At 40.3% G+C, this 27,761-nt stretch overlaps 1 protein-coding gene across 5 annotated transcripts in view; it reads left to right on the forward strand.

The window, feature by feature from the left end:
* The first annotated feature begins 12,653 nt into the window (after positions 1 to 12,653).
* LOC100759343 (renalase) overlaps positions 12,654 to 27,761 on the forward strand; it is a 273,231-nt gene continuing 258,123 nt past the window's right edge. For 4 of the 5 annotated variants that reach the window (XR_003483509.2, XM_027406388.2, XM_027406389.2 and 1 more), the window contains exons 1-4: positions 12,654 to 12,798; positions 13,432 to 13,537; positions 14,026 to 14,168; positions 21,583 to 21,741. Coding sequence is in view for 4 of the 5 variants with exons in the window: in XM_027406388.2 (XP_027262189.1) it covers positions 12,681 to 12,798; positions 13,432 to 13,537; positions 14,026 to 14,168; positions 21,583 to 21,741 (526 nt within the window). In the remaining variant the exon portion in view is untranslated. Of the gene's footprint in view, positions 12,799 to 13,044; positions 13,226 to 13,431; positions 13,538 to 14,025; positions 14,169 to 21,582; positions 21,742 to 27,761 lie in introns of those variants that run through there. The other variant, XM_027406390.2, reaches the window with a different exon arrangement.

A 27,761-nucleotide genomic window follows, 5' to 3' on the forward strand; every position in this document is an offset into this window, starting at 1 on the left:
ACTATATTAAGAGGTTCTGTAAAATCCATAAGCACAATGAGAATTGCATATAATTCTGCCTTCTGTACAGATGTGTACGGACTTTGAACTACTTTGAACTACTAACTGCTTTATAACCAGACTTACCTGTTTTGTTAGCATCAGTGTAGAAGGTAAGAACTCCAGAAATGGGAGTTTGTCTTACAATGCATGGAAGAATCCAGACTGTCATTTTTATGAATTTAATTCTGTCGGTATGGGGATAGTTGTTACTAATTGTTCCCAAAAAGTCGGTAAGAGATATCTGCCAATATTCATTATCCTTCCATAAGGAGGAAATTTCATCATTAGTTAAAGGTACTATAATTTCTGCTGGATCTTTTCCAGTCAGCTGATGAAGTTTTAATTTGCCTTTTAAAATCAAATCAGAAATCTTTTCTATATACATCTTTAACTTTTTGTTCTGCTTATGTGGCAGAAATATCCATTCCAATATAGTGTCTTCCCTCTGCATCAGAATTCCAGAAGGGTATTCTCTGGATGGCAAGATAACCATAATGCAGTCTAAATCAAGTTTTATCTGATCTGCATGTGCATCCAAAATTCTGTTTTCTACCCATTGTAACTCTTTTCTGCCTCAGCAGATAATATTCGTGGACTGTTTAAGTCTTTATCACCTTTTAGTGCCATTTTTAAATGCTTTAAGTCATATCCTTCCATACTAATAATGATTTGTAATTGAGAAATTTCTCCTAGTAGCTTCTGAAGACTGTTAAGAGTTTGATAATGGTCCCTTCTAATTTGTACCTTTTGAGGTCTAATTCTTTGTAAGTCTATCTTATATCCTAAATAGTTCATAGAATCTCCTCTTTGTATCTTTCCTGTGGCAATTTGTAAACCCCATCTAGGCAGAACGTCCTTCATCATTTCAAACATACGTTCCAAAGTTTCCTTATTAGAATCCGATAAAAGGATATCATCCATATAAATGATAAACAAGAGATTGTGGAAATTTTTTACGAATTATTACCAAAGGTTTTGTACAAAGTCTTGACACAAAGTAGGACTATTTAGCATCCCCTGAGGTAAAATCTTCCATTGGTATCTCCAAACTGGCTTTGAGTTATTAAGAGTTGGCACTGCAAATGCAAATTTCTCTCTATCACTTTCTTGTAATGGTATAGTGAAAAAGCAGTCTTTCAGGTCAATTACTATGATTGGCCATCCTTCAGGTATTAAGGAAGGCAGTGGCATTCCAGGCTATAGAGAGCCTATAGGCTGAATTATCTTATTTATGGCTCTCAGGTCTGTCAGCATTCTCCAGTTACCTGGCTTCTTCTTGATAACAGATACAGGAGAATTCTAAGGGCTGGTAGATTGCTCTATGTGACCAGCCTCTAGCTGTTCCTGTACTAACTTTTCTAGAGCCTCTAGCTTTTCAGAGGTCAAAGGCCATTGCTCTATCTAGACTGGTTCATCTATAAGTAATTTTAATTGCAGGGCCTTTGGTTCCTCTGAAGGCCTATCATTTGTATTTAGTGTCTGTACAGCCTGGATAGTTGGTAACCATTTTCCATGGCGTCTTACCCGATCCTTTCTACTATCCAGCAATTTTCTAGAATTCGTATCTGACACTGGACGGATGTTAATTTTAGTATTCCATTGCTGTAATAGATCACAACCCCATAAATTTATAGCAATATCTGCCACATAAGGTTTCAGTCTTCCTTTCTGTCCTTTCAGTCCAATGTAGACCACCGAGTTAACACTCCGTCGAACTCTAGTTCCAATTCCTAAAAATTGTACATTTGCCTCTTTAAGGGGCCATTTTTTGGTGAGGGTCTAAACAGGTTTGCACAAGTTCTTCTGCAAATATATCAATCATCTAAAAGACACTCTCAGGGGCAAACAGCATATACATGGCAACCAACCCAATTAAAGGATCTTAAGCATATTAAAGAATTGGTTGTCTCGTACGGTCTTCATAGCCCATACGTAAAACAGCTGTTGCATTCATGGGCCACCTTTAACAGGGTGACACCCGCAAATTGGGTAGGACTGGCATCAGCTGTCCTTGAGAATTCTTGCCAAATGGAGTGGAAAGCATTGTTTAGAGAAGAAGGGAGACTCCTAGAATGGCAAGCCACCAGGAACGGGGTTGATGAGCCCATCCATAAAATCCTAGGAGAAGGTATTTATGCTGACCCACAGATTCAGGCTGAATATGATGACCATATGCTTTCCCTAAGCAGGACAGCAGCCCTAAATGCATGGGATAAGGTTCATGAACCAGGAGAACGACTAGAAGCTTATGCGAAAATAGAACAGGGACAAACAGAACCATTTAAGGACTTCTTAGACCAATTGACCAAAGCAGTAGATATACAAGTAGCAGATCCAGCGATAAGACATTCAATTGTGTATACCTTAGCTTATGACAATGCAAACCCAATGTGCAAAAGAATACTTTTGCCTCTAAAGATCAGATCAGCACCACTAGAAGAATGGGTTCTGCATACTGCCCACATTGACTGTAACATACAAGATGCTAGAATCTGGGCAGGAGAAGCTGTCCCAAGAGGTTTCAACAGACAGCAGCAGATTAGAAGAGATAGTAACAGAAGGACTTGGGAAGGAGAAGCACCTTTCAGGGGCTCACACAGGTACCGAGAGGCCAGTGCTCATCGCCACCGTGACCCAGAGCCTCGCATAGGAAGAGCACGCTCCAGGAGTCCACGAAAGCATCAGGAGAATAGATATTTCAGCTGTGGTAAAATGGGACATATAAGGAGAAATTGTAGACAGACAAATTCTAACAATTCCCCACGTGACAGGTCACTGCCCTCTGTGTTATGTAGGAGATGTGGTAAGGGCAAACACTGGACTAACGAATGCAGATCGACTAGGGACATGCAAGGGAACCTGTTACTGTTGGGAAACTCCGAAGGGGGACTCCAGCAGGTCCCCACCTCGAGAATAGTTTGATCGTTCCCAGTGACAGTGGGAGACAATCTCTCACAGGACAAATAGATAGTTCCTTGCCTATTGTGGAAAATGATACTGCTCTAGATGGTAGTTCGAATAGTGATGGAGAATCAAATGTGACTAGTGAAAATGAGAAACACATACTTTGGCAAGCTTCTATTAATGATAAAAGCCCTCAGTTAGAAATAAAAATTAATAGAAGAGCTATTAAAGGCATAGTAGACACTGGAGCTGATGTATCTATTATTACCCAGAAATCCTGGCCTCAGGATTGGTGACTTCATATGAGCCTTGCTCACTGTATTTAGAGCGGCTTGTTCTGGTGTCTTCCATCCCCTCTGGTTCTTAGGCTTTTTCCACATCTTCCTCTGTGGAGGTCCCTGAGACTTGAGGCTCTGAGGTGAGGGATTTGACAGAGTCACCCAATTTTGGGCTGAGTGTTCCGAGCTCCCCGCCACACACACACACATGAGCACATGCATGTGTGCATGTGTGTAACATCTGGCTGTGAGTTTCTGTATCTGTTCCCATATGCTGTAGGAAGAAGTTTCTCTGTTGGCATCTGAACAAGGCTCTAATACGTGAGTATAGCAGAATATCATTAGGATTCATTTTACAACTACATTTTGGCTTTACCCTAGTTTGCTGTTCTGTCTAGTCTCTGGTTCTTGTTAGGTATGGGTCCTATCTTGTGGAGGAGTGGGCTTTAAATCAAATCAGACATTGATTGGTTACTCTCACTAGACATATGCCACCATTCAGATTGCATTTTTTATAGGCAGGACAGTATTGTATATCAAAGGGTTTATAGCTGGGTTGGTGTTTACTTTTCTATCTTGGTAATCTGCAGAGTACCTTCCCATACCAAAGACATTATAACATAACAATGAAGGTTCTATGTAGACACCAGCTTGCCCTTTCCATGTTCAGTGAGTTTTGTTGATATTGTCTTCATCAGTGGAGCCTTGCTGTTAGTTTGTGAAGAGCAATATACTGTTTTGACAACATCCTGTTTTGCTCAGAAATGTCCATGGGATATTTGGACAATAACTTAATTGGCTGTTGCCCAGTCCCAGTACGGGCACCTTCATTTGGTGGCAAGAGATGGCCAGTTGGAAATCCATCTTCCCCGTTATTTGGTGACTTCATTAGGACCACCTTCATATATTTCAGGAAGTTTTTTCTTTTCTAAGTTTCCATACAACCCCTCAAATGCTCCTCAATTCTAGCTGTCTCTCCCGATGTTCCATCTCTCAACCTCATCTCATCTACCTCTCCCCGACCAGGTCCTTCTGTTACCATCCCTCACCCACCCCCAGTCTTCCAAAACAATCTATTCTATTTTCACCTTCCTAAGAGATCTGTGTGACTGCCCCCCCATCCTGCAGTCCCTTCCTCTCTGGGACTACAGATTGTGGCTTGGCTATCATTTACGTAATGGCTAATTTCCACATATAAGTGAGTACACATCCTATTTCTCTTTCTGAGTCTGTGTTATCTCACTTGGGGATGATTTTTTCCAGGTCCATCCATTCACCTGCAAATTTCATGATATCATGTTTTAACAGCTGTTAAGTATGTAAAGAAAATGTGGTACAATGTGTAAATTTTCTTCACCCATTCTGCTCTCAAAGGACATGTAAGTTGTTTTCAATGTCTGGCTATTTTAAATAGAGCTGCAATGAACATGATTGGGCAACTGTCCTTAGGGTAGGAGGGAACATCCTTTGCTGTAGCTCAAGGTCTAGTGTAGATTGATTCCCCTTTTTCTAAGAACCTGCCCCACTGATTTCAAGTGGAATCGGGGTTTCAAATAAAACATAAGCACATACATATCCATATAATAGAAAAATAAGCATCAGTTGTGAAGAGCCACATTTGGTTATTTAGATTTCAGTTATAATCTTATCAGTTTGGTTTTCCACAGTTCTCCTTCCCACCACTGCTACCACCCTCCTCACCTCCTTCCACCCACTTCACCTTCCGCCAGCCCATCCCCACTCCACTCCTCAAGCATAAGGGTCCCATGAGCAGTCAACATAATCTTGCACAATAGGTTGGGGCAAGGCCAGGCCCCTCTCCCATGCGTTAAGACTGAGTAAGTCTGGGAGATAAAAATGTGCTGCAAAGGCAGTGTCTTGCTTCTCAAAATATAAAGTAAAAGCTGAATGATACAAAAAAAAAGGACTGAGCATGTCGTTCCACCATGGGAAGTAGGCTCCAACAAGCTAGCTCATCTACCAGGATTATACTGTGGTCCTATTGCCACTGAGCATGGCATCCCATCCTAGGGAATGGGCTCTAATAAGCTAGCTCATATACCAGGTTTTGGGGCTGGGGAGATGGTTCAGAGGTTAACAGCACATGTTACTCTTTCGAGGTCCTAAGTTCAATTCCCAGCAAACACATGGTGGCTCACAGCCATCTATAATGAGATCTGGTGCCCTCTTCCGGAGTGCAGACACACATGCAAGCAAAAAATACGGTATACATAAACATTTTTAATCAAGGGTTTTACCATGTAAGCCTGACTGCCCTAGAACTCATAGATCTGCCTCCTTTTGCTTGCTTTTGAGTCCCAGGATTAATGGCATGTACCACCATCATTAGGTTATTAAACATATTTTAAGTGCTTAAATAACATTATGAGACTAGGACATACATGGCATTTTGGAAAGCAGAAACATACAGTATGTTTGTACTGGAGACAGTATTGTTGAGTAGCTTTGCATAAAAAAGAAAAAAAACTTTAATGGAACTGGAAGGTGTGATGCATTCTACGGAGGGAAAATGGTAAGCAATATTCTTAATCAGCTGTGAACTCTGCTACACTGACATAGCAAGATAAGCCACAAAGTAAAATAGTGGCATGACTGCTATGGTTGCTACTACAACTGTAGTTGCTGCTGCTGCTACTACTACTGTAGCTACTACTACTACTACTACTACTACTATTGATTTAAGGACCACTCTGGAAGGTGAAATTAATGCCTGCCACCAATAAATGGGTCAAGAAGCCAAGGCAGGATAGGTCAAGGAGAACCTGTTCATATTTGCTAAATGAACAGTATTAAATTGTTTCCCAATACTTTCTTTTACCTTTCTACCCATACATTATTGAACTGTTCAACTCACCAGAAAGGTTTGTCATGCATTAGATGACTATTAATTGACTATAACTACAGAGACTTACAACCCATCAAGCTTCAGAAAAAAAGAGACTGAGAAATGCCCATCCATAAATGAGACATCTACAGCACATTCATTCCTCTAAATCAGTGGCTCTCAACTTCCTAATGCCATGACACTTTCATAGAATTCCTCATGTGGTGGTGACCCCCAAACAAAATTGTTGCTTCATAACTACAATTGTGCTACTGTTATGCATTCTAATATAACTATCTGATATTCAGGAAATCTGGTATGTGACTCTGTGAAAGGGTCATTCAATCCCCTAAAGGGATAATGACCCATAGGAAGAAAACCACTGCTCTAAATGCTCAGGGTCCATTGGGGAGTAAGAGACAGAAGGATTGTAAGAGCCAGAAACAGTGTGTAACTATAGCTAAGTACAGTTTTCAGGTCATGAGAGGGTTGTTACAGACATTTATCCCACACAGTATCTGTGACTGCATGCTAAACACCCCCACAAAATCAAGCCAGGCAAAACCTTAGCCCAGATACCACAGTCACAAAGTACCACATGGACCTGAGGAGCTATTAGTAATCGATGGCAGCTAGAAGGAGGGACAGTGTTTTGTGATATTTCAATTTTGTTCTGACAAATAAAGCTTGCTTGGAATCAGGGTGGAGCCAGCCACTATCTGGCCATAGAGGTTTGGAAGACTATAGACAGAGAAGGAGACAAGAAGTGGTAAGGCAGGCAGAGAGAGGATCTTGTCCTTTTTGGATGGAGGAATGCAAGAGGTAGGAAGTGCCTGGCAGTTGCTCTCTGTTTTCTGATCTTTCAGATTCTTACCCCAATGTTTGACTCCCAATTTTTATTGACAAAGATTAGTTAGATTAATGCTCTAATCAGTCTTCTTCAGCAGTGTGGCTTCAGAGAGGCTACTCATGACCTAGTAAATGGTTCTCAACTCATGGGTTGTGACCCCTTTGGGGGGTCACCTTAGGTCAATGGAAAACATAGATATTTCCATTATGATTCATAACAGAAGCAAAATTATAGTTATGAAGTAGCAATGAAATAAATTTTATGGTTGGGGTCATCACAGTGTAAGGAGCTACATTAAAGGGTGGCAGCATTAGGAAGGTTGAGAACCACCATGGCTCTAGTAAATCGTCTACAAAACAAAAGGGAATACAATTGAAGCACAATAAACAATGTATCTTTGCATATTGTAGAACTGTATTCCTGAAAATATATTCATCATACTTGAGTGGTTTTTGCTGTATCCTTAACAAATGTAGGCATTCAGTATTTTAAAAAAGATTTTCTAACATAGAATACCATTTTATTACCAGAGTCTACAGTAGAAATGTAACAGGAAGTTAGGTCCAATCATTCACTTCAAAACAGCAAAGAAGTAATGTTGAAAATGCAGGGAAGGATTTTAATCAATTAATGTCGAAGACAGAAATTAAGTTCTCAACCCTGTAGGGAGACACCCTAGCCCCGCCCAATAGCAACCCAGACAGGTGCCAGGTGGACCCAGGACTCACCCATAAAGGTGGGGTGAAGGGAAGCCGGGGTGACAAAAGGGAAGGTTCTTAAGGGCTGCACGTGGAGACCCTGGCCCCTTCTCTCTGGCCACGCTAGCTTGGTTCCTGTGACCTCGCTCTGGCCTGCGTTTTGCTCTGGTGTTCTCCTGAATAAAGAAATTTTACTATCACAGACTATAGGTCATCTCTGAGCACACGCGGCAATCTTAAGAGTTGGTACCCAACGTGAGGCACGAACCTACCTGGATGGGGTTTACAAATTGCCCCAGAAAAGATACAAAGAGGAGATTCTATTAGCTATTTAGGATATAAGATAGACTTACAAAGAATCAGACCACAAAAGGTACAAATTAGAAGGGACCATTATCAAACTCTTAACAGTCTTCAGAAGCTACTAGGAGAAATTTCTCAATTACAGAGTGGAAGGACATGACTTAAAGCATTTAAAAATGGCACTAAAAGGTGATAAGGACTTAAACAGTCCATGAACATTATCTGCTGAGGCAGAAACAGAGCTACAATGGGTAGAAAACATAATATTGGATGCACATGTAGATCGGATAAATCTTGATCTAGACTGCATTCTGGTTATCTTGCCATCCAGAGAATACCCTTCTGGAATTCTGATGCAGAGGGAAGACACTATATTGGAAGGGATATTCCTGCCACATAAGCAGAACAAAAAGTTAAAGACATATATAGAAAAGATTTCTGATTTGATTTTAAAGGACAAATTAAGACTTTGTCAGCTGACTGGGAAAGATCCAGCGGGAGATTATAGTACCTTTAACTAATGATGAAATTTCCTCCTTATGGAAGGATAATGAATATTGGCAGATAGCTCTTACCGACTTTTTGGGAACAATTAGTAACAACTATCCCCATACCGACAGAATTAAATTCATAAAAAAGACAGTTTGGATTCTTCCACGCATTTTAAGACAAACTCCCATTTATGGAGTTCTTACCTTCTACACTGATGCTAACAAATCAGGTAAGGCTGGTTATAAAGTAGGTGAGGTAAGTAAAGTAGTTCAAAGTCCATATACATCTATACAGAAAGCAGAATTATATGCAATTCTCATGATGTTTATGGATTTTACAGAACCTCTTAATATAGTTACTGATTCCCAATATGCAGAGAGAGTTGTCTTGCACATAGAGACTGCAGAATCTGTCCCTGATAATACTGAACTAACCTCGCTGTTCTTGCAGTTACAGGAAACAATCAGAAACAGAAGTAATCCACTGTACATTACACATATCAGATTCCATACGGGTCTGCCAGGCCCACTGGCACAAGGCAATGACGAGATTGATCGTTTATTGATTGGCACTATGCTAGAAGCCTCAGAATTTCATAAAAAGCATCATGTAAATAACAAGGGTTTAAAGAAGGACTTCTCCATCTCTTGGCAACAAGCCAAGGAGATAGTGAAAAACTGTCCTACTTGTTCCTTTTATAACCAAACTCCGCTGCCAGCAGGATGTAATCCTAAAGGCCTTTGGAGGAATGAGATCTGGCAAATGGATGTCTTTCACTTCACAGAATTTGGAAATTTGAAATATGTGCATCATACCATTGACACATTCTCAGGTTTCCAATGGACTACTGCTCTCAACTCTAAAGAAGCTGATTCCATTATTACACACCTACTGGAGGTGATGGCAGTTATGGGAATACCGGCGCAGATAAAAACTGACAATGCTCCAGCATATGTCTCCACAAAAATGGAACAGTTCTTCAAATATTATAACATTAAGCATGTCACAGGTATACCACACAACCCTACAGGACAAGCAGTTGTTGAAAGGTCTAACAGGACACTTAAGGAGATGCTCCATAGGCAAGCTGGTAAGTCGAAACCCCCCAAACATAGATTACATAATGCTTTGTTAACACTAAACTTTCTTAATGCCAATGACAGTGGACAAACAGCTTCGGAAAGATACTGGACTACGAAAAAAACTGCTGAACTGAACCAACCAGTGTATTTCAAAGATGTACTGACCTTGGTATGGAAACCCAGACATGTGTTACGTTGGAGAAGGGGTTTTGCATTTGTCTCCACAGGAGAAGAAAATCTTTGGATATCATCAAAATTGATCAAGATTCGAGTTGAAAAAGACAACCCTCTCAAGAAGGACGACTGACAGGTATTTACTGAGGTATATCTCATGAACTAAATAAAAGCCTCCCAAAGGATGGGAAATGCTTTGTTTTTATCCTCACAGGAAAACCCACCTCCGGAAGTCAAAGGACACTACATGTGTAGATACTTAAAGAAAGAACGTAGTTATAACCATCGAACAAAAGGAACGTGCCATACAGTAAAATTTACAGCTGTCTCTCAAATAACTTTATTTATCTTCATTTCCTAGTCCCTATTCAATGAAATCGATTCTGGATTTAGAGTTGGATTTGGCTTTCCTACCCTAAAATCCAAGCATGTTATTTAACAACATTTTAAAGTTTCTGTGTTATATCAAGAAGCCAATTGCTGTAATACAGAATAAATGAAGAATAAGAGGACTATCTTTGTCTTTTCTTGGCTCTTTCTTTCAAGGCCTACACCCTCTCATAATTGTTGTTTTTCAAGAATTGCCTTTCCCAGTACACATACATGTACAAGCGAACATTTCTCTGATGACGCTTATGTCTGAGTGCCATACAGCCAACGAGAATCAGCCTGACAACAATCCCTGCATGCTCCGGAAAAAGAATTGGACTACACCTCTCCAACTGCACTGGATTCAACTCGCTCCGTTTCAACCCACACTCTAACCAGAACCTCGAATAATGACTTCAATCAAGTTGAGGATTTCAACGTAGATCTTCAATCAAGCAAATCTCATCTAACATGGACTAGACATAACTCATTAGAGACTTTCCCTGTACTAGCATTTTTTTCCACAGGACCCCACATGACTACCATTGTCCCATTTCAGCAGGAAGTATCCTAGAAGATGCTATGCCCCGCTCCCCATTATTGTTTATTAGGGTAGTGTAAGCCTAGTTAAGAATGACCTTCTTATTGTTTAGAGTTGGGATTGGAAGGAGGTGTTCAAGTTAGACACCCTTTCCACATGACTTTAAGACTTAGCTGGAGTAGACATAGGATGTGCAATAGCAGTTTATTGTACCTTCTTACATTTCACCTTTATGATTGCTAATTTTAGACGTTTTACACTATTAAGTTTTAATCCTCTTTTAGACTAAAAGGGGAATTGTACGGAGACACCCTAACCCCCGCCCAATAGCATCCCAGACAGTTGCCAGGTGGACCCTGGACTCGCTCAAAAGGGCGGGGTGAAGGGAAGCCGGGGTGACATAAGGGAAGATTCTTAAGGGCTGCACGTGGAGACCTTGGCCCCTTCTCTCTGGCCGCACTAGCTTGGTTCCTGTGACCTCGCTCTGGCCTGCGTTTTGCTCTGGTGTTCTCCTAAATAAAGAAATCTTACCATCACGGATATAGGTCATCTCTGAGCGCATGTGGTAATCTTAAGACAACCCCTCTGCAGACCTTCCACAGGAGTCCCCAAATTAAATGAGAGACTGCACTGAAGATGAGGTAGGGAGCATAAACATGCAGCTAAGCTATTTTGGGCAACTTGTGTCTGATTTATCAGAATCTCAAGTGGCTCTTATCTCTGTCAAGAAAACCAATATTGATTGAAATTGTAGTTTCCACTCTCATTACTGACGTCTATCCACCAGACCTTTCCTGGAATCTAGGATGACTGAGAAAAGAATGAGTATAGGAGATAGATACAAAATGAAGGTAGTTATATTAAGTCTTATCCTGATTCTTGGACATTTTCTGGTCACCTGTAAGGTTTTTTTGCAGTTTTATTTTTAACATACTTACTTATCCCTCTCTCACACATTATATCCCAAGCATAGTTTCCCCTCCCAGTTCCTCACCACCTTCCATCTCCCCCAGATCCATTCCTTATTTTTGAACATAGAACAGTTAAAATTATTTTTGTTGAATTTTGTGTTTTTTATTTTTAGAATTCTATTTTATTTACATACATTTGTAAATGTCTTGAGATTTTATAAGAAATTCATTTTCACACATTTATTATTTATACTTTGTAAAAAAGTTACAAATCATATAATAGATCCCTTTACTGTTTTTATTGCTATGCTTCCATGTCTCCTTAGGGCATCTATGTTCGCCCATATTTTCTTCAAGTTCCTATCTTAGATAAACTAAAAATTTGATTCATGGAAATGTTTGTCACCATGTAGACATTAAGCAAAACTTGATTTTTAAATGTTTATTGTTATTGACTACTTAATAGTTCCACAGCACTTTTCAAGTAACTATTTGTAATGGTTCCTACTTTCCATTGCTTTTTGTTTTATTGAGAACCTCTAGGACACAGTTGAAGATAGAGCAGTGGTAGGAGCAGAATCCATTCCACATTCTATCCCTTGGTGCACAGTGAACCCATTGGGACACAGAAGGTAGCATTTGTTGAACTGGTAAGTGATGTCATATTTTCTGGTGAACCCAAGCATCTGTATTCTTCACAGCTTTGGAAAGGATGCATTGTTTTCCACATTTCACAGACGGAGGAGCGGATGTCAGGAAAAACATAACTTGTAGAAGAACACATAGTTTGGAATGTCTAAACTGCTGTAACAAAAACATCTTCGTGATTGCAAAACCCCTTCCTGTCATCAAAAGTGACCTGAAAGACTCAAGAAGAAATCCAGCTGTGGCATCCATCTCTACTCTTTCCTTCCCTCCCTTGAGTCCTCCTCCTAGGCCCAGGCCGAGGCTGTGCCTTCTAGATTCTTCTTCAGGGCCGGAAGGGATTCTGGGCTCACCGGGCGAGCATCTCGGTGGAGGCCTGGGGCGGGCTCTCTCGGTCTCGGTCACCGCTGAGGGTTCCCCGCCCTCTCCGGCGCAGGCGGCCGGCCCAGGGCACGGTCCTGACCCTCGCGGGGACACGGTGGCCGCGTGAGCCGGCGACACTCCGAGCCTCCTCCGCCACCGGCGCAGCCGAGAGCCGCCGCCGCCATGCTCCGGGTGCTGGTCGTGGGCGCCGGGCTGACCGGAAGCCTGTGCGCCGCGCTGCTGAGGAGGACGGTAGCCGGGCCCCTGCACCTCGCTCTGTGGGACAAGGCTGGGGACGCAGGTGAGTGCTGGGACCGCAGGGGCGGGAGGAACGACCTCCTCAGAGCGCCAGGCCCGCCACCCTGAAGAGAAAGGGCCCCGGCGGGCCGCAGCTCGCACGCCACAGAGCGGCGGTCACGTGGCCCGCGGCTGCTGCAGCCGGAAGCAGGCTGGGTGCGCGCGCGAGTGGAGGTCCCGGTGGGGCCCAGAGGCTGGCCCGGAGCGGAGGACTGCCCAGGGAGGCGGCCCGCGTGGACCCGTCCGCTGCCTCTGGGCCAGGCCGCTCGTGCCTCAGCAGCTTTCTCCAGACTGGGCAGTTCCCAAGGCCCTCTTGGCCAGGCCTTTCCAAACGTCCGAACTCAATGTCCTGACAAAATAGCCTTCCTTGGTCATTCTGGCATTTCATCCTTGTCGTCTTACCCATCCACTCTTTCTTTCATTTGTGCAGGGTAACAAATTTTTTATTCAAATAAAAAAAATTGCAATAGCCAAATACCCAGGACAATAAGTAACGATAAAGACTTCAGCTTAGATTTAATAATGTTTCTCATGTATTTGGACAAAGACAATAAAGCCTCCAGGCTCTCTGGGGTGAGTTGTAGAATTTCGAAAGGTTCATTCTATGCACTGACGATTGCTTCTGGGTTATTTTAAGGGGGAAGAATGATTACTGCCAACAGTCCTCAGAATCCGCGATGCACAGCTGACTTGGGAGCTCAGTACATCACCTGCACGCCTCATTATGCCGAAAAGCATCGAGAGTAAGTTAGTCGCTACCTGGAGACTTAGTAGATAGATGTATGTTGTAAAGTGAAATAAATCATCCATTCTAACACATTTAAAACTTTGCCTCTTGCGACAGTGAAATGTTCTTATCACCCTTGTGAAGACTGTATAAGATTACATAAAAGGCTAAATACATATTAGTAATTGGTGTTGGAGATGGCAGATAGTAATGAAAGTCGGTATTTCTAAGCACATTTTAAATGGGGCATATAATACTTTTTTATGTACTTTACTTGACTTCACCTTTATATAGAGAAATAGAAGTTATGAAATTAGCCATAATCTCAGTAGACGATTTACAGATTCTTGAAGGATATTTGTTCTCCCCCTGAATTACAAGTGTTGTTTAACACAGTTTATTGAGTTGGTCATATAAGGATTTATAGCGTGATTTGTTTTTTTAGAAGACAAGACAGTGGTTACAGAGATAATCACACTATACTTTTCCATATAATCATTTCAGATTTTATGAGGAGTTGTTAGCTCATGGGGTTTTGGTGCCTCTGACCTCGCCTATTGAAGGAATGATGGTGAAGGAAGGAGATTGCAACTTTGTGGCACCTCAAGGAATCTCTTCAATTATTAAGCACTACTTGAAAGAATCAGGTGGGACTTGGGTTTTCTCTGCCTTTTAAGTCAAAGTTGTGCATTCAATGTTAGTATCGTATAGAAGATTATAAAAATAGTTATACTCTTTTCTTCTTAAAATCAGTCCTTCCTTCCTCCAAAATAAGCCTGTTATCAGTTTGCAGTGTGTGATTTTTTTATTTTTTTAACAACTTTTCATTTTCCTATTGAGCTGTATGGCTGTCTCCATTTACTACTGTTCTGTTTATATTAGTTTCCTTAAAATATGAATAAAGGGGTTAATTTATATAAACTATTCTGTATTTTTTGTTTCATATCTTTGGTCTATTTTCCACAACAACAAATTTAATTTGCTTTGCTCTCTTTAATAGATGTCCAAAATAGTACAGTATGTGTATATAATCATTCATTCAACTTTCTTATATGTATTTATATTTTGAGGAATGGGGGCTATCTTGATTTTTGAGTAAACAAAAACAGTTTTCCATCCTTCAACTTGATATGGCTGTAGAATTCTAACAAGTTGTGCTTCTCTTAAAGACCATCTCATCAGTAGTGAATGAGAATTTCCTCACATCTGAGTGCTATGCAAATTTTAAATTTTTTACCAGCCTCATAGGTTAAAAACAGCATTTTTTGTAGTTTTGTTTTTTATTTCCTAAATTACAAGTGAATTTATACACCTTTTGCTTTGTTAACCAGCTCTTTGCATTTTTTCTTTGAATGTCTTATTCATAATTGAACCCTATTCTATTAGGATTTTCATTTCTCCTATATGCATTTTTATGAATGCTGTGAAAATTGATATTTTACTAAAAGAACAAATAGAGGTATTCTTGGGTGATAAATTGTTTTTCTATTATAGAACAAGCTTTCTTGGAAATTTTTAATTTGGCTAAGTACCCCATTCAAGATTACCACAGAAAGGTGTGAGCAGAAAATTTGTTCTTTCACAACTATTCGTAGAATTATTACAATTTTGGTCTTCCTTGTCAAACATTACTTAGTGAAAGCCTCAAGAATCTGAGCATGAGAAGGGTCCATGAGATTGAATATACAATAGGACACCTAAAAAATGAAGTTCTGGGTTAGGCCATTTCTCCACTTGAGATTCAGACTATGAAAGTTTAATTGAGTTCTTCAGAGATATTCCATGTATATTACCAACTATAGTTCAGAAACATTGAAAAAGGGCTAGGCATGGTGGCATATACCTGTTTTCTTAGGGAGGCAGATGTAAGATCACCACAAGTTCAAAAGCAACTTGGGCTACATAGTGAGTTCCAGGCCAGGAAGGGCTGTAGTGTGAAACCCTGTGTCAGTAAACAAAAAAAAAAAAATAAAACCAAAATATGAAAAACAATTCCAGAAACTTCTAAAAGACAAACCTGAAGTTGCTGCACAACTTAAAGTAGCATAGTATAGGCACACTCACTGATTCATGAACAGTATTCTGAGAGAGGGCCCAGCATATGGCAGTGGTGCCATCCCTGGGTTGGTGGACCTGGGTTATCTAAGAAAGCAGACTGAGCAAGTCATGATGAACAAGCCCATAATCAGCACGCATTCATGGCCTCTGCATCAGCTGCAGCCTCCAGGTTCCTGCCCTGTTTGAATCCCTGGCCTGACTCCCCTCAGTCATGGACTGTTACCTAGACATGTAAGCTTAAAGAAACCCTTTCCCTCCAAGTTGTCTTGGTCATGGAGTTTCTTTCAGCAATAGTAACTCTAACTAGGACAGAGAATGATGGATCAACTTCTTTGTTTTAAAAGTGCCTTATGTATTCACAAATTTCATAAAAAGATGAGTTTAGCCTCTGGATCTCTGGACTAGAAGCATTTATTTGTGTTTGCCTACCAATAGGAAGGCATATTAGTGCATATTCCTTCAAGATGATATTGGTCAGCAACATGGAAAGTCACAATATGCAGTATGACTTGACAGAGTAGGCAGGATTCATTTATTTAAAAAAAATAGTTCTTTTTAGCCGGGCATTGTGGTGTATGCCTTTAATCCCAGCACTTGGGAGGCAGAAGCAGGTGGATCTTTGTGAGTTTGAGGCCAGCCTGGTCTCTAGAGTGAGTGACAAGACAGGCTCCACAGCTACACAGAGAAACCCTGTCTGGAAAAAACAAAAAAAAAAAAAAAAAAGGTTATTTTTTAATTTGGAGATGCTATCCATTGAGGGCTTTTGCATAGTAATATTTACCTTTCATTATCTTCCCTTTTCATCTGGGTACTTTTTTCTAAAATAGATGTGAGGGAAGTGAGCCCGTGTAGATCTCTATCACAGTTCTCCCTTCTGAGGATTCGTGACATTATTCGGTACAATGTTCTTTCAAGGGATACTACAAAGTAGCATGCAAACTATATTCCATTGACTACTTTAATCACTACATCTAGAGGGCTTTCCTATATCTTCAGGTCTCATCTCAGCATTGCCAGGTGCTGTTTACTAAAACTAATCCATGGGAAATGATACAAGAAAGATTTACTTGGATTTTCCTCCTTAAAAATGGAAGAAAATGGATAGGGAGGTTGCTTGGTCGGTAAAAGGCTTGCCATAAAAGCAAGATGGCCTGAGTTTAAATCCCCAGAACCCACAAAAAATAAAAAAATATTAAAAAGCTGGGTGTGGCAACAAGAGCCTATGGCCACAAGTACTGACAGGACAGAGACAAGAAGATCTCAGGAATTTGGGAGCTAGTCAGCCTGTCTGAAATGACAAGTTTCATGTTCAGTGAGAACTACCCTCCAAAAATTTGGTAGGGAACATTGACTCCTCTTCTGACTTCCACATGCTTGAACATAGTATCTATGTGTACACACACACACACACACACACACACACACACGTACACACACACGCACTGTAGAGGGAGGTTGGGATGAAATGAAAAATCTATGTACTAGAAACACATTTGCTTTTATAAAATGTTTAAACCTTACTAGTCTTCTATCTATATAGCTATGTGCAAAATTAAAAAGTCTCATTAAATAGCATGCACTGGGTGTTGTGGAACTCTGTCCTCTAGACATTGCTTGGCTGTTCAGTCTTTCAAATCTTAGCAAGATTATTTATCCAAGACCCTCACAAGGCTGTTCCCAGTAATACTTCTTCATGGAGCTTGTGTATAGACTTGGAGAGGCAAATCAGGAGGTACAAGAGTTCCACCTTTCCCTGATGATGTTTAAGTGGTTAGTGTAGCTGCCTGGAAGGAATCCCATTTAAACTCCTTATTTTCCAATGTGGACTTGGGTTGAACGGTTTCCTGGGGCACTGTTGCCCTCTCTTGACTGAATAGAAAAAGTGCAAGCGGGAGAAATTGGACAACAAAACAGTTCCTACCTGTCAATGTAGAGTGCAGTATTGGGCTAGGGAGTCATTAAATTGTTCCTTTAACACAAGATGTATAGTAAATGCTAAGAAGGATGTGAGCACTGTGAACGAATATTTAGTAAAAACAATACCTGATGTGATATATTTTGGCGTGGTGAGCTGAGAAGATGTCAGGAAAAGTGTCAACAGAGGAACTGACATTTCACGGGTACTTTCAAAGTATCAAGTGTGAACAAGGGCAAGAGCCAAGGGGCTAGAGTAACACAGAGCAGGGACTGGAGCAGTCATGAAGGAGACACAGCAAAGTGCATGCAAGGAATTAAAAGTTAACCATGATTGGAGAGTAGTTCGAATGAGAGAGAAAGTGACACGATGAAGTAAAAGATAAAACGTGACTCAGGCGTAAATGCTTTGTAAATGGTGTTCTCTGTTTCCAAGTGGGGGTTTCCAGAGCATGTTTATTTTTAATGTGTGGTGTCTTATAAAAGTTATTACTTCTACAGGGAAATTCCTCTTTCCTGGAAACTTGAATCCTAGCACCGGAAAAGACAATTTTCCTTTCTTCTTTGAAAATACTACTTATGGAGTGGATTTTGCAGGAGTCATGTTAGCTTAAGTCTGCTCAACTGCATTTTTTCATACTTTATACTTTATTTATCCTGTTAAATAAGAGAGCTTGTAAAACAAAGGTTTCGAGACCTAATCCTAGGAGTTCATAGTTTTGTGGCTTGCTTGGAGCCTAGAATGTGCATCTGTGTTCCTGATGCTGCTCTTCTGGGGTCAGCACTTACAACACTTCTCATGTTCAACTTAGAGAACTCCTTGAGCCATTGGAATTGATGGCCAAGAATTTCAGCTGAATCTTGGAGAACTTTATAGGCTAGTGGATTTTGATCCCATTTAAATACACACACACACACACACACACACACACACACACACACACCCACAAATACACATCTTCACACACTTACACACTTATACACATACACACATCCTCACACACATAAATACACATAAACACACAGAGCTAATAACAACATCTTTTCAAAGGATTATTTATAAAGGACCATGTAAATGAAATAGAATTATGTGCTTTAGTTGGAATCTGAAAGAAACCATGGAGTAAGGTAAACAGAGAAAGACATTCCAAAGAAGTCCAAAAGTTAAACAGAGTAGCTTTGTTGGGATAAAGAAATGGTGGGTATGGGTTAAACCTGAAAATTATTTGAACCTCCCCAAAGCAGAGACCTCAGAAAGGCCTCAGAAACCTCACCAAGCCTCATGGTTGAACAGAACAGTGCTCACTGCCTCAAGCAAGATTGATCCCTTGACCCAGTTACCACAGTGCCCCTTCTAACATTTACATTTCACTTACATTTGATTACTTACTGTAGAGAAGCATTCTCCAAGGGACAGTGAAAGACATGAGACTCTAGAAATGGATGCCTGGCACTAAGAAAAATAGTAACAGGTAGATAAGACATAGACAAGGCATTTGGATATTTTGAATTGATGTCAAATGGGTATCAAAGGCAGATGTTAAAGGACATCACAGACAGGAAGGATTGGGTTGAGCTGGGGATGCCGTAAGATGGAGGTTCCACAGATGAAGCCGGACTGAAGCAGGTGATGATGAACATTGAATTCACTGTGCTTGTAATTTCTCCATTGTATCATCAGTTTTCCCATGCATGAAGCTGGATAAAGTATGTTTTTCTGGTGTATATGTATATGATATACATGTGTGTATGTATTCATGTCTGCATGTATGTGGGTGTTTGTGGGAGATGCATGTGTACATATTAGTATGTGTAGTCCCATGGTTGACATCAGGAGTCTTCGTCAACCATTCAGTGCCAATTGTTTGGGACAGTGTCTTCCAATTGAATCCAGAGTTCGTGGATTAGGATACAGCTAGTCTGGCTAATCAACTTTTCCCCAGGATTTCCTGTCTCTGTCTTCTGAGCACTGAAATTACAAGCAGGCCACCATTCAGGGGATCAAAGTCTTCACCAGATCTGAAGTTTGAGGTACCAGTATCTTAAGACTTAATCATCCAACTGGAATTTCTTTTAGTGTATGGTGTATGATTTATTCTCTTAAACAAATGATGGCCAAAACCATATTATGTTTCAATCACTGTAATTTGTATATTATATGCTGTCTTAGTTATTTTACTTCTGCTGTGATGAAAATACCCTGGCAAAGCCGCTTCAGAAAGAGTGAATTTGTCTCACTGTTCAGAATTCCAGTCCACTGTGGTGGGGAAGTCCTGGCCGCAGGGGCCTGTGCAGCTGGTCACATCACTCCTGCTGTCAGGAATCAGGGAATACTGAGTGCTGGTGTGCAGAACAAATTCCCCTTAATGCACTTTGGAATCCCAGCCTAGAAACAGTGTTACCCAAATTAAGGGTGGTCACCCTACCTCAGTTAATCTCTCATCAAGGTAGTTTCTCAAAACATGCCCTGGGGCTGGATCCTAGGTTATTCCAGATACTGTCAAGTTGATAATGTCAGTCAAACATGACATATGTTATACATGGAAACAAAATGGTCATTAAAATTATTCATGACTCTAAAAGGGAGGACAACATAAAAATTAGGAAAATCATTATAAGAATTTTACGGTACACTCTAAGAAAGGAAATAGGATGGCAAAGTAGTCAGTGATTCTCTTAGTTCTGATCCTTAATGAGGACTTAATCTCCCCTACAGACATGTTTTAGACTGCATGAGGGCATATTGGTAGGTATTACTAGTGTAATTGCTGGTACATTTACTGAAGTGTATTCATCCTTATCCTGCAAATGTGACAAGCTTCCTAGTCTCCTGTGTATGTTTTAAATCATGGCTTAACAGATTGAGATCTGTTTAATAACATGTAACAAATATGCAGCTATTAAATTAGTATAATATGTCCCAAATGCTTGACTAATGTGGTGGTCTACATATAGACACCTGTGTTTAAATACTTGGTCCCTAGTTAGGGGTACCGCTTGAGTAGGATTTGGCTATATGGCCTTGTTAGAGGAGTAGTGGCCTCGTTGAAGGAGGTGGGTCCCTGGACGTGGGCTTTGAAGTCTCAAATGCTCCCGCCATCCCGCCATTCCCAGTTAGTCCTGTCCCTCTGCCTCTTGGTTGTCTCAGCATCTAAGCTCTCAGCTACTTCTCTAATACCATACTGTGTGCCTGCTGCCATGGTGACCAGCATGATAGGCAAAGACTCATTCTCTGATACTGCAAACAAGTCCCCCCACCCCGCCCCACCACATTACATGATTTCTTTTCATGGTGTCTCTTTGCAGCAATGAAAATTTGACTAAGACAGCTAGTACATATTTTTCCTTTTATTGGAAACAGATTCTTTTCTTGTACAATATATCCTGATTCACATACTCAGGAGTTACATTAAAAAAATTAAACTGAAAGCCATGATAATATATGCAGAGACCTGGTGCAGACCTGTGCAGGCCTTGTTCATGCTGCTGCAGACTCTGAGTCCATATGAGTGTTGCTCAGTTGATTTAGAGGGAGCTAACACATTCTTAATGAAGGCTGGCTATGATGTAGTAGAAGTAGATTTAGAAGAAGTAGTAGTAGTTGTAGCCAACATAGAGTGTGGTATAATTTTTTCCTTCATAACAAACATTGATTGGAGGCCAGGGATGCAAGTGGTAGAGGGAGGAAGTACTATTGAAGTAAAGAGTAAAGAAAGATGTGAGTCGGGCGTTGGTGGCGCACGTCTTTAATCCCAGCACACGGGAGACAGAGGCAGGCAGATCTCTGTGAGTTCGAGGCCAGCCTGGTCTCTAGAGCGAGTTCCAGGATAGGCTCCAAAGCTACACAGAGAAACCCTGTCTCCAAAAACAAAACAAAAAAAAAAACAAAAAAGAAAGAAAGAAAGAAAGAAAGAAAGAAAGAAAGAAAGAAAGAAAGAAAGAAAGAAAGAGAGGAAAAGAAAGATGTGACTATAGAAGACAAGGGTAGGAGTGTTTCATCCACCTGAATGGATTAGTTTGGCTTTTTATTTCTTCTGCATTTGTGTGGAAAATCCTGGTAACAAGGTCCTGATGTTGCCTTTGGAGCAGGTGCAGAAGTCTTCTTCAAACAGCGTGTGACCCAGATCAACCTGAGAAATAATGTGTGGGAAGTCTCCAAAGAGACAGGCTCCCCTGAGCAATTTGACCTTGTTATCCTCACCATGCCAGCTCCTCAGATTCTGGAACTTCAAGGTGACATTGTGAACTGTGAGTATGCCTTGCTGTTTACCTATTCAGGGAACATCAGATTGGGAGGGTGCAGATTTGCTCTTCTCTTTGAGAGAAAGATCTATTATCAATTCTGATGGTGTTATGTTTTAAAATGGTTATGGTCTACTTCCTGGTTAGTCTAGGTTATAATGAAACTTATATGTTTTTTTGGACTGGTTAGAAATTGAACAGTTCTCTTAGTGCCCTTGGTTTAAAACAACTTAGTGTTGCTTTTGGCTGTGCTGTAGTGTGGCCCAAAAGAGTTGTAGTGTGGTCATCCTGAAGAAAAGCTTTTCATCGTGGCTTCCTATTAGCTTGCCTCATCTCCTGTCTTCTGCTCTCGGATAAGTATTTACTAAGTATTTACTGCTGCTGGATGAAGTCTCTTAGCATCACTGATGAGTAGGTGGATGTGACAGAGGATACATTGTCCTGATGGAGCTAAAATTATGTTAAAAGAACAAAATTTATAAAAAAAATTATAAGGAAATTCCTTTGTTTAACTAAGAAAAGGGTTAAAAAAAAAAAGCATTTTCTCCCTAAACTAACATATTTTAAGAAGGAATTTGGTGGGCCATGGATAAGCAGAATAACCCATTTTGTAAGCAAATCCAATATTATTCTTTCATATTTTGGTTTCTTATGCATGGAAACTATTAAAATATTACAAAGGTTTTGTTGAAGAAAGCAAAAAGTCACTGTGAACCTGGGAAATGTAAATATATTTAGCTGGGTGGTCAGTTTTTGTTTCTTTATGTACCTGAGACATGACAAGTGGGGATTCTCCTCAGAAGCCATTCTCGTCATGGGTTTGAGCCTGTCCCTATGGTGCCAATTCTTCCTGCCTTCCATCTTCATAGAACCTAGATAATAGGGCTGTGGAAAATCAGTCACTCCCAATTCATGCTAAGGTGTGTTCAGGAAGGGCCAGGAAACCAGCATGGACTGTTTTGCCGGAATTTACTCAAGATGGCTTTCAACTCCAGATGTTCCCTCTGATTCATGATCCTGCTACCATGGTGGACTTCCCGGCTTCAGCGTGTGCCAGAGGAAACCCTGCTTCACTAAGCTGCCTTTTTCAGGTCTTTCGCCACAGCAACAATGAAAGTGACTAGTGTAGTTAGTGTGTACAGAATGGTGATTTTATCTGGCAAAATGGTCAGATATTGGCAATTTCACTTGAGCCAACAAAAGTGCTGTATATAAATAAAGGAGCTGAAATAAAGCAATGAGCAAGGACAGTCATTAGTGATGTGGATTTCAAGTTTTCTTAGGACATTACAGACTACTTTGAAGCCAGGCATCATGGTATCCATTTCATCTCAGCACTCAGGAGTCTGAGTCAAGAGCACAGCAAATGTGAGACTTGTGTGGGCTACATAGCAAGGGACTGGTGTATGGACGGACACACACACACACACACACACACACACACACAGACACACACACACACACACACACACACACACACACACACACACACACACACATGCGCGCGCTCGCGCACACAGGCACATACCACTAACAACTTTAGCTTGTACGTTGCTGTGCATTGCTTGTTGGATTTTATTTTTGTTTGTTTGTTTGGTTTTTGTTCTGTTTTTTGTTGTTGTTTGATTTTGGTTTTTGTTTTGTTTTGCTTGGCTTGGTTTGGTTTTTCAAGACAAGGTTTCTCTGTGTCCCTCCTGTCCTGAAACTCTCTCTGGAGACCAGGCTTGCCTCAAACTCAGAGATCTGCCTGCCTTTGCCTCTCAAGTCCTGGGATAAAGGTGTGTACAATCACTGCCTGGCTCATAGGTGTGTCATTTCCAATTATAGTGGTATGCATTTTTTTTCACAAATTACTGAAAAGTCTTTAATAGCCAAGTCTTTCATTTTTTTCTTTTGAAACAGAATTTAAGTGTTGCATTTGATTTAGTGTTATTGATTTTAGATAGCTACCTTACTTTATTTATTTTAATATAAAATGTATAATGGCTAGAATATATGTGCTGGAATCAGGTTTCCTGTATTTTCCCCAAGCTCTAATCTAAAAACATACAATTTAGGAATGTGCTTTAAATGTAAATAACTTTTCTAGTTGGCCACTGTTATCCACCTTCATGGGTGGGTAGGGAAAGTTGGATGCCTAAGATTTGATTTGCTGCATTTAATGGCTACATTTGCAAAGTCACATATTGCCATCTAGTGGCACAAATATATTGCAGCTCCCTAGATTAGGCTAGAAAATGCCTAGAACATAGGAAAACACTCTGTGTATACTGTAAACCACACATCACAAGGAAACTAATATAATCCCAAGATAATGCATTAACTATGCACCCAAATCTGCAAAGTTTTTATAGAAGGTAGGGTATACCAGCCCACAATTATATCAGCTTCGGATAGCATGCTGACTGCTTTTCTGTTTTTCTTCTCATTCTCTGTCTCTCTCTAACTTGTCTGCTCTATGGAGTCAACATAATGCCATATTTTACCCGAAAGTTTTGACTATTGTTTCAGTCTATTGTGAGTTTTCTTTACTTATCTACTTATCTCATTTTTATTTTGTCTTTTATAGAAGAAACAACTACTTTTTTTAAATGTTGTTTCGCTGACTGATCAACATAATATTATTTATGATTTATTAAAGCTTGCCTGAGGATTCGGAAAGCAAAGTCAGCCTCAAGCTATAGAGATCAAGCAGTAATGATACACACCTTTAATCCCAGCAGCCATAGAGCTAGGTGGTATTGATACATACCTTTCATCTAGGACTCAGGATTAAGAGGTAGATGGATCTCTGTGAGTTCAAGGCTACCATGGCCTACACAAGATTGATCCAGTCCTAAAGAGAAACAGCTCACACAAAGATGATCTGAGCACCTGAAATCACACATGTTTAATCCCAGAACGAGAGGGGTATAAATGGTAGAAGCAGGGTCTTCAGTAGACAGTCTCAGGCATTCATTCTCCAACCACATTGAGGATAGGAAGACATTGAAGTCTCAGGAATCTCTAACCATGCTGAGGAGAGGCAACATGCTGAGGCTTGGTGAGAGATCATGGAAATCGGATCAGCCCTTTCAGCCTGAGGTAAGAGGTAGTGGCTGGCTGCTTTGTTTTCTAATCTTCAGCTTGAAGCTTAAACTCCATTTAAGACTTCTGACTCATTTATTTTTCATATTATAGTCAGGTGTTATTACAAATCTTTACAAGACTGTCCCTCATCTTCTACTTTTGTTAATTCTAGTTGTCCTTGTAATTCTTGAGGTTTTTAATTTAGTCAGGTATGCTATTTTCCTTAATATCTGATGTACTGACTGACTTTGTAATGACAAGCTACTCTCCCACTATGAAGTAAAAAACATATCCTTAATTTAATTATTTATGCTTTATATTTAAATGTTTATTCTACCTAGAACATGTGTGCCTTAGTTAGGGTTTTATTGCTTAAGAGACACCATGACCATGGCAAATCTTATAAAGAAAAACATTGAATTGGGGATGACTTACAGTTTCAGAGGTTTAGTCCATTTTTGTCATGGCAGGCAACATGGTAGCATTCAGGCAGACATGGTCCTGGAGAAGGAGCTGAGAGTTCTACATCTTAATCCAAGGCAGCAGAAGGAGACTGTGAACCATACTGGGTGAAGTGTGAGCATATAAGACCTCCGAGCCTGCCCTCACAGGGAAACACTTCCGCCAACAAGGCCAACCCACTCCAACAAGGCCACACCCACTCCAACAAGGCCACACCTCCTAGTTGTGCCACTTCCTATGGACCAAGCATTCACACACATGAGTCTACGGGCACCACACCCATTCAAACCACCACAATGTGTTTATTGTGTAAGGCATTAAACAGGTTACTGACTTTGTTTTCCCCTACAATAACAGCCATTTATATTGGCATCATTCACTTAATGTGAAATTCTTTTCTCTCTGACCTGAGATTCCTCACTTGTCATTTCTCTGAATATCTTTTCTGTTCCATTTTTTGCCACTTTGTTTATATCTTTGTTGTTTTCTTTATAGTCACTTGATGATTGTAACTCAGTTTTAGAATATCTCTTAGAACATCTATTTATTATTTATATCGATCTTGGCAAATGCTGTTGTAAGGACATTGCTTTGACTCCATTGTTGTTCATATACCTTTCCTTGCTTATTTGGTAGTCTATTTAGGGACCATGCATAATTTGTTGTCTTGATACAATGAACAGTGCTTAGGTTCACATGACCCTTTCAGTTACTATGAACAGCCCTGTTTTCTAGTGCTACAACCAGAACTTTGCCGAAGCCCTGAGGACTCTATAGTTCAACAAATACCAAGTCACAAATGAAGGATTGGTTACTCCATCTGGAAGCTTCCTCCCAGGAGTTGTTTCTGAATCACTTTCTTCCAAGGGAGGATATGATATACCTTCCCATTTGCAGGGTTTGTAGTATAGAGCATCCTTTCACTAACACAGATCCCCTGGAAGCCTGAGCTTTCACATAACTTTGGGTTTTCTTGTCTTGGCTGGCCAGTAGAACTCAGAATAATAAGGCCAGTTCTGATGGGTCATTTCCAGAACCCATTGTGAGCAGCTGGCTAGCATCTTTTCCTGGTAACGTCTTAACTTCAGATATGAGATCATTATTGCTTCTTGCCTTGAGAACAATAGCCAGAAGGATAATAAGTGTTGTGATATTTTGTTTGTGCTCTGACAAATGAAGCTTGCTTGAGATCAGAGGGCACAGCTAGCCACTAGTTAACCATAGAGCTCTGGAGGTCAGTACAGACAGGAGACAGAAAGTGATAAGGCTGGGCAGAGAGAGGAGGTGATAAGGCAGGTGTAGACAGACTCTCAGCCCTTTCACCAGAGGATTTGGAGAGGTAAGAAGTGACTGTGACTGCTCCTTTGCATCATTCAGAATTTATCTCAATATCTGACTCCTCTGGGTTTTTATTGATAAGACTAATTAGGATCACATTACAAATAGGGTTAAAAATTGTTGGATTAGGTTATTTTATTTTATTTTTGTGAGTCAGTCACTGTGTTGCCCAGGCTTGTCAAGAACTCATAAACTCAAGCAGTCCGCTCACTTCAGCCTCCTTAATGACTGTAAATAATGGCATGTGCCATCATACCCCACTCAGATAATTTAACTGTCTGGAAGTCTAGGGGTTTCCCTAGTATTTCTTTATTAATATATCATAATTTAATATGACTCTATAAAGAAAGTTGGCTTATTGATCCCCTCTACCCTACTTTAGGTTACTTTTTATCCCCAAAACTCAATTCAAGCTCATCCCCTCCAAAAGATATCTCCCTACTCCCCTTCTTGAATTATTTGTTATCCTGGTTTTCTCTGTATAATATTTTCAATACATGACTCATTGTGATTTATTAATAATTAAATTCAGCATGTCATATGTACCTTAGCTGGTAGAATTTAAAGATCATAAAAAATAGTTGCTTGCTGTCTTTCCCACTCCTGTTTTCCTAGGAGTCTTCCCAGGATCTCAGAAACCATAGGCTGTCAGTCTTATCTAATGACTAAACAAATGGAAGAGAACTAGGAATTGCAGCTTAAAGGGCATTCAATATAAAGAGAGACACTGCTTTAGAGAGAACCAGTTCTTAGCAAAACGAAAGTTGGATATAGAAATGACTTTTAAATATGGGGGACTGAAAATAGATTATCTTGGCAGGAGAGGCTTTGTAGTGGGAATTTCAGGGTATAAAAGTAGATATGGATTTGGAGGAGTGTGTGGTGTGCTGAATCTTAACATTTGTTAAAAAAAGCAGGGATGTTATTTCATGAGGAATACTGAATCAATCTTTGAAAACTTGTTTAGGCACATTGGATGGTAATTAACTTTACTCAATTGGATTTGAAGAAAAAAAATCTAGTAGAAATCAATGGAATATTACTGAAAGGTCTTTTAACCTTAACATAAATTCATTTTAAACTGATTCTTAAAATATCAGTAAGCTATATTGCAAAGTCTGTGACCTTGGTGTCCAGATGCTGTTGTATGACTGTGT

The sequence above is a fragment of the Cricetulus griseus genome, chromosome 3 (genome assembly GCF_003668045.3).
Source record: "Cricetulus griseus strain 17A/GY chromosome 3, alternate assembly CriGri-PICRH-1.0, whole genome shotgun sequence".
Classification (NCBI taxonomy): Eukaryota; Metazoa; Chordata; class Mammalia; order Rodentia; family Cricetidae; genus Cricetulus; species Cricetulus griseus.